This window comes from Branchiostoma belcheri, unplaced genomic scaffold (assembly GCF_001625305.1).
Source record: "Branchiostoma belcheri isolate BF01 breed outbred unplaced genomic scaffold, Haploidv18h27 scaffold19, whole genome shotgun sequence".
NCBI lineage: Eukaryota > Metazoa > Chordata > Leptocardii > Amphioxiformes > Branchiostomatidae > Branchiostoma > Branchiostoma belcheri.
Window position 1 is genome coordinate 598530 of NW_017803379.1, and position 8110 is coordinate 606639.

The 8110-nt window shown below is 42.2% G+C and overlaps 1 protein-coding gene across 4 annotated transcripts in view; it reads right to left on the minus strand.

Annotated features, from left to right (window-relative positions):
• Nucleotides 1-562: 562 nt before the first annotated feature.
• The window catches only part of LOC109467904, a 9171-nt gene continuing 1623 nt past the window's right edge, over nt 563-8110 (minus strand). The window contains exons 1-6 of one of the 4 annotated variants that reach the window (XM_019766027.1): nt 6280-6430; nt 3807-4144; nt 3184-3376; nt 1813-2868; nt 1446-1599; nt 563-1053 (exon numbers count right to left, since the gene is read on the minus strand). In XM_019766027.1, coding sequence (XP_019621586.1) covers nt 951-1053; nt 1446-1599; nt 1813-2868; nt 3184-3376; nt 3807-3980 — 1680 coding nt within the window. In that variant the 5' untranslated portion in view covers nt 3981-4144; nt 6280-6430 and the 3' untranslated portion in view covers nt 563-950. Of the gene's footprint in view, nt 1054-1445; nt 1600-1812; nt 2869-3183; nt 3377-3806; nt 4145-4299; nt 4322-5067; nt 5391-6279; nt 6431-8110 lie in introns of those variants that run through there. The other 3 variants (XM_019766024.1, XM_019766028.1, XM_019766025.1) reach the window with 3 other exon arrangements.

Below are 8110 nucleotides of genomic sequence, written 5' to 3' on the forward strand. Positions count from 1 at the left end.
TTCAAGTTTCCAGTCTGAGAATGAATTTTGTTCACCAAGAAAGTGACACTGCTACTTTCTGACGTTGTAACGCAACTCATACATTGTCAAAATCCCGGGGTACCTTTTGAGTGACATTTCACAAAAGAAATATTCAGGATATTTAGGTCATAAATGCTTTGGTTCCTGTGCATTTTATGCAGTATAAGTGGTCAAGTGTAAATTTCCTGTAAACTTTCACGTTCTGAATGGCTAGCGCTATCACATCCGAATTGCAATTTTGGTTTGTGAAACATAAAGAAGTTGAACTAATGCAACATTGTTTCTGTTTATCACCGAAATGCTGAGGGGTGTGTGGACTACTTGATGATGCAATATAATCTTCGACACAAGGGGGAGCAGCTGGATGGTCTGTTACAGCGTACGCCTCAACTGAACTTGGATTTAACTGCTAACATAAGATTTCCGACTGTATTTACATATGTGGTGCCTGTGCAGACTTATCTTTCAAAACACATAGTCAGTGACACGCTTTCAGCTCTGTTTTATTTTACAATGTAGAAAATTCATCTTCAAGTCGAGGTTTGCAAAGACCAGTCTTTAATGCATGTACAATTAAAAGCAGTCTTTTAAGCAGTCTAATGGTCATTTAACTCACACCTTGTATAAAAAAAATTATACCATTCTATTTCAAGTTTTCGTCCAAATAGCAACTTGTTAAAACTAGTAGTTCATGTCATTATATTGGAAGGACGGTTACAATATGGCTTCGGTTCTCATTTTTACGTATTGTATAATGCAACTTACATTTAACACACGCCTGTTATTTTCTTAATTGCTTCAGCACCTGATGTGCATAATTTACAAATGACATTTGCTATAGCTCTAGAAGTTGACATAATTTGATCTTGTCTTGTGACGACGATTTGCTTTAACGTGGACGGAAGTTTAGTGTTCTTTTACTACTGATGTCATATCAGCGCGTCCTTGGCGTTGGGAGCCCAGCTCGTCAGCCGAGGTCCCCTTCTCTGCCAGTCCTGCAGTTCTGACGGACGGTGGTAGATACGGACGTACCTGGGGATACAAGAGATGAATTAATTAATATATTGAAATCACACAGTGAATCACGAGTTGAAAATAACGCAGTTCCTTTTCAGTGACCACTTACTAGTACTCCTTCCCATTTCGTCAACGTAACGACTTATTTCTCAGTACCTTGTAGCTTGATCAGAGTCATGAAGGCGATTCATGGTGCAGTGTTTAATAGCTAATCGTCTTCTGCCTCCATCCCTCTCAAAATGTAATACAAGTAGCTTAACGATGCTGACACAACATTAGAAGGCACATCGTACTGAAATTTATCACGAGTGCCTCGCTGGCCATGGGTGCATCGTTTTAACTTCAACATGCTTTGTGTGGAGGGCAGCTAGAAATACAGAGAGAAAACATCTGCATTGTTTGCTTACCTGCATTGTGTGCGGATCTTTTCCATCTCATTCATCTGAGAAGTCAGTGCATCTCTCGGCGTGGGCGCTAGGAGGCGCTTTGACTGTCGCATGAGCAGTCCACTGCCGTTTTCGTCATCCTGCCGCTCCACGACGATCACAGGCTGTTGGTTGTCTGGAAGTGACAGTAACGTCCACATATGAATAACCAGTGGAAACGCGTATACATGTGGGAACTATACGCAGCAGTATTTAGAAGCTATAAAACGCTTTAAGCGCATCCCTCATCTTTGCGTTAGAAATACGTGGACTCAATATACATGTGTATTCCATTTCAAAGCAAAATTGCTCCTGTCAATGTGTAGCTCATGAAGAGGCAAATACGTACCTTCTTCGTCGATTTTCTTCAGAAAACTGCTGACTTTTTCCCTCTGCTGTTGCTCCTTTTTCCGGACGTCTTCGAGTAACTTTTGTCTGGTTAGTCTTTCTCTTCTCTGCGGAACCTTAAAGTACTCATACATATCTACTTTTGTAGAAACCTGTTTCTGTTCTGGTGTTAAGTCCCCGTTAGCTTCCTTTTTGTAGACCGTCACTTCGTAGTTTTCTTGGCGCTTCTTTTTCTTTTTTCTCCAAAGACTCCCGGTGGAGGAGCTCCCACAGACGGACCCATGAGGGACATGCAAATGTTTCGATCCGGTAGAATTTTTCCTGCTGTGCTTTCCTTGTTCTTTATCTTTGTCCTTCTTTTTCTTGGATTCTGTTTGAAGTTCTTTCGTATTTTCAACTAAACTCGACGTCTGGTTCTCAGTGGCAGTGACGTCATCTTTGTCGTCCAATCGCGAGTTGGGATCGTTTGACGCCGTCACGACGTCGATGACGTCATCTGATGGAATGATGGGTAATAGATTTTCTTCTTTGTCTCCAGTCTGTGGCCTACCATCAACAGTTGTCCTCTCACTGACACTAGAGTCATCGTCTTCAGACAATTTTGAGTTTAGTGACATATTTTCGTCTTGCAATCTGCCATCCGCAGGCGGCAGAGTCTTTTTCGAAGTTCTCTCTTTCTTATTTCTAGTTCTTTTCTTCTTTTTGGTGTCACTTGGTCCTTCCTTGTCGTCTTCTCTGCGCAGTTTTGAGTCGTCTTTTTTCAAGACATCTCCGTTGGAAGGTTGGATATCATATGTCTTTTGCAGAGAAGAAAGTAAGGACGCCGTCTCTTCTTGTACGGAAGACTTTCTCCTCCCTGGGTTGAAGGAATCCGGAACGTCGAGAAAAGGGCTTCCGGACGAGCGTTCCGGATTTTCCGACTGGTTGTTAGTCCCGATAAAGTCCTGTCCAATATGACCTTCCACGACAAGGCCGGCGGCTGGTTGTACTTTCCCATCGTTGTTGTGAGATGATTCTGTCACCGTCTTCTTGGTGAGGTCCAAAACGTCACTATTACCTGCAAATAAATGTTTGAAGACGTTGAAAATATGCTAACGCACAGGAGGGCAGAAACATTAGGGGCGGGATACATGAAGGTAAAAAGAGGCGTACGTTAAAATGATGAAAAACAATGCACAAGATGTCGATCATAAGAAATCAGAACGACGTAACGTTACATCTATTTTAGTCGTCTTTTCATTTTCTTTACCTGCCGAGGACCGTTCCACAATAGGGGAATACATGAAGGTAATAAAATGCACCAGATATTTAAAAATGATGAAAAATGTTGTACAAGAAAGTTGGTTATATAAGAAATCAGAACGAGCTTCACCTGCCGAGGACCGTTCCACGATCGGAGGAAGCTCCCTCGCCATCTGCCGGGCCCGCTCCTGACGTCTGCGCTCCCGCTCCACCTCTAGCTTCTTCCTCTTCGTGGCTGTCTTCATCAGGGAAACGTACAGGGGGCGCTGGTCCCGGTTCATCTGGACCATGGCGTTGTTGTGCTGCCGGTACCAGGTGTCCAACTGTTACAATATAATGGAACGTACAAACAAGAGACTTTACACTTCATTATCAATAATTAAAGGTATCCAGTGCAATTTCAGGGCCATAGGCAAAACGAAACATATTTTGGATGAGAAAATCTGTCTGATATTGACATTCCCTGCCATTTGTTAGCAGATTTTCGTCATAATTACATACAGGCGTTTGAAATAGCTCCAAAAACAAGCTATATAGCTACGTGAGGCATTTCCTTACCTTTTGGGTACCGGCCATAAATAGATAAAACCAGCCAAGATACGAAACAAGCAACCGCTTTCGGTCGACGACATCGCATTTTTGCCTCACATGTACAGATATCAGTATGCTACGGGATAGGATTGAGTCAACTTACTTTATTAAATAAATGAACAGAAAATTGACTTTGAAAAAGGACGACAGAAATGTACTTGCCTTTTTGCCAAGGTTCCTTTTCTCGGAGATGATGTTGGTGAAAAGAGTTTGCGACTGCGCCCCCGTGCGGGCGACCCTGGCCGGGTGCGAGTCCTGTCCGACCGCCGTCAGCATGCTCTCACTGCCCAGGAAGTTCTCCCGCAGGATCTCAAACGTGCTTTTATTCCCGTGCATGTTTTTCTCCTTCTTCTTATTATTCTTCTAGCATCATAAATGATGAGAAATCCACGCTGTGTGTCGAAGTTTTCCCTTGAGCGTCCTGAACTAGGCACTACATTTCGACTGTTGTACTTGTCACCATGCGTTCAGCAAACGTGCGTTTCGGAGCTATGTCAAACCTGTAACAGAAAAAAACAATCATACGTTAGCGGTAGCCATGGCAGGGATTGCACATATACCCGGGTTTCATGTGTACAAATGCAAAGAGAAAACAATAGAAAATTATCGACACTTATTTCTATAGTAGATAACACAAAGAGGTTATCTTTTCCACCTGTTTGATAAAGACCACCGCCATAACAAAAACCTTGCTCGCTGTCTGTTTGGTCGAAAAGCGCATAATTCGTCTCGACAACTCATGTAAAATAAACCTATCCCATAGGCACCTTAATTACACATGTACAAGTCAATGTATGGGTCATCACGTGGCAATTTGTCTCGTCAAATTGTAGCCTGAGACAATCGCCCATTGTCCTTCAGTTGTTAATTTATGGGCTTTGCGTCAACACGTACTGGAAAACAGGAAGTCCTTTGTTCAACCAAGGTCTAAAACTTTCTCGGTTCACTTAATAGCCCGATAGGGCATGGATGTACAATAAAGCTATTTCAACGGCACTGCGCGACACGACTGAGCGTCCAACAGAGGTCATGGGCGTTGCAAATCGACAACCTGCATGTAGTACACAAGCTCCTAGGTGGTATCAATTATGCAAAAGATTGACACTGTCATTTGTCTAAAACTGGGACATTTAGTCACCTGTTCAACTCTTAGTCTGGTAAGGTTTTCCATAAACACTACAAGTAAATCAACAAAGATACGCCACAGACATGTGTGCACGTGGTTAAGCAGCGTTAAAATCCTGACCAAAAGCGGAGCAATCTCGTACATTGCACAATCCCGTTGTCGCCTCACATACACGACAACTTTGTTTACTGACAACAACAGAACAGGTGTCCTCTGCTTGAACTCAATGCACACAAGGAAGTTACGTAGCAGAAAACATCACGTAGTAACTTACGGTACATCACCAAAACAACTCACCAAAACACCGCATCCGTTCAACACAAGAATATCACAAGAAGCTGGGAAGACAGTGTGTTTTTCAGTGACAAATAGAATGATCAAGTGTCTGAGTTCAACATGGCGGCATCATGTGTCCATGGAAAATAATCCACCTGTAAGAATGCCCGAACTACACTAACGCTTAGCCGCAAGGTGTGGGCGGGTGAAAGGACGAGGGGATCAGCAGAAAACTCAATTACCTGATCACAAAAGCGTATAATGAGTTCAGAGTAGGATTTAATCCCTTCAAATCTCTTAATCGCATGCGGAGACGTTGTTGGCAAAATAACGTAAAGCGCCTTTTGAGTGCATGCGTGCGTTGTGGCCTTGTCAAGAGAACGTAGGAATGGGGTTAGGACGATTCCACTGGTTAGAAAGGGGTTTTAGAATCTCCAGCTATTAATCTCATTTTTTTAGTCCAGATATGTCTCAAGCCATTCTTTGCAATATCATAAAAACCTAACAGTCCGGAACCTTTCTACGCTTTCCCCGTGGCCCGCATATTAAAAGTAGACCCAAGGTAGACTAGACATTCGCAAAACGCTCAGTTTTGCTCAAATTTGTAGCATGCATGTCGTTGTACGATTCGAACAACATCTTTAAACGTATTTTGACAAAGCATTCGTGATCAAAGACCTAAAACTAACACCTGTGCAAAACCTCCCGAATGTTTGCAGTTATCTAAACCGACAAACAGACACCTTGAACATGACTGTTTCTAAAACTCACCACTGAACCATCTAACGGAATGCCTTCAGTGTCGGGATACTGAGAAATGGCCTCTCGTTGTATGGAGAAAGTGCAACAACTCAGGTAACATTCAGACAAAACTTGAACAAGAAAGAGGAAACAACCCCATCTTATCGCAATAAATTCGAATTTCCGGTCTTTCGTTGAGATAAAACCCGTTTACTTCTTTTTGTTATGGACCAACATGTACAACTTCTGGCGTCCGTATGCTATGTTTGACGTACATCGTCTAGATTCTGTAACGATTTCTTCACATTTTTGTCCTTCATATGTTGTATCTTATATGTCATAAGACATATTTGAAGACCTATCTCACTTCACTGAACAAGTTCAGAACGCTTACAAATCGATCACCTAGGCACAGATTCCTCTAGAAGTAATCAAATGCGGAAAACACTCCCATCTAGGTAGGTTGATCAAAAGATAGATGGGCACACATACCTTAACGGTTTAACCTCCAGAATTTGTTGTACAGAATCACAGTAACTCCAGTCGGTATAGTTGCGAACTTGCGACCTTTTCTTCGGAAGTAAGATTGACTACGTACGTGCTCTAGCATCGCCTTATAACCCGAGTGACATCGCATGCATGCACATGAGCGAAGGTGATCAAAGTACAGTGTCCTTACAGTCGATGGCTCTACAAATTTCTAATCACGCCTCTTACAAAGATCAAACTACGACTGGCGGCACTTCGACCGCCTGGGCATACAAACTACGGTCACTTGTCTTCATGTAGTGGAGATTGGGAATCTATAATTAGGTACATACCAGAGGATGTCTGTTTTGCGCCGCTAGATGACACAGTTTCGAAGAATAACTACAGTATAAATGTGCCACGGGTTCACCTGTTTTTCAACAATAGCGCTATATATAGAAGCTCACGTTAGCATTTTAGATGGACATTTTACAAATGTACGTGACCTGACTATAGCATGTTTTTCGTTGACACAGTTGGGTTGACAAGTAGATCGTTTCCCCTTGTAAACAACAAGAACGCGACAGACAGGAAGATATTTAAAGCAAGACACGTCCTCTAAACGTTCAATACCACAAAGGTGTGCTTTATGTTACTCCACGTAAACCTCATGGAATGGAGGATATACATCTGTACCCTGAGGATAGCTTAGGCGAAAGCACAAGATACCTTAATTTTGAAAATCAACATGGATGCTGTAACTGGAATTAAGCATCCAGAACAACATGGTGATAATATTCAGAGTAATGAAATGACATTTCTTTATTGTCTGGTCATTGGTTTTCATATTCTTCTCCAAGCAGATCATAGGGTGGCATAAGACAGTATCAAATTGGCCAGGCGTATTGAACTCTCTCTGGCCAATGGATACTGCCTGGCCAATTTGATACTGTCTTATGCCACCCCAGGATCTACTTGGAGATTGCTATTTTATCCCATTGCTTGAACCACGCAGGAAGTGATGTAACAAGCGCAATGTCACCAATGATTAAACATTCTTGTGTTCGCGCCAGTGTCTCTATTTGTTCGCCAGCCCCACACGGCCCCCCATCAAGATTAACGGCCCACCACCTGGCGAATCGGACCTGTCAAAGGCCACATCAATTTAATTTGTTGGTTCTCGGAGTTTTTCAGAAAAAAATATGAAGCGACAGGGCAAAAAAAAAATTAAAAACAGGCCATCCTATTATAGCCCCAAATGCTACGATAGGAGCCATGAAGTCAACTCAAAAGGCTGGGTTAATATTTAAACAATGAATTTTGAACTTAATCAAACCACTGCATTGATAGATGGAAAAACTGTAACAACTAGGAAGAAAAGGATTTTCCTCAACTGTTGGGGGCAACATATAGGCATATTTAAGTTAATTCAGAACCAGAGTCTTTTTTGTGCAAATCAGGAAAAAGATGAAGAGGCGAATCCGAGAACCAACAAATTTAATTGGCGTGGCCAAAGTGCGCTGTACAAACGATAAGGGACGTCACATGTTTCGGGCATTGAACGAGCGGTGTAATAACTCTGACCCGCCCTGTACCTACATGTAAACATTTGTTTGGGATTTAAACACTTGACGGTGGCCATATGAATCTGTGTAGTGACAAGTGCTGGTAATGGTTGCTTTAAATAGCTATACTATAGCTATACTGAACTATAGAAATAGTTCATGACTCAAGCATCAAACTGGGAGATTAAAATGTCCCATATAGCTGAAGGTTGTAGGGAATGATCTTTGTTAGAACCTGCCCTTTAGTAGTGTTAATTAAAACGCTGACAGAAGTCAACAATTTGTGAGTG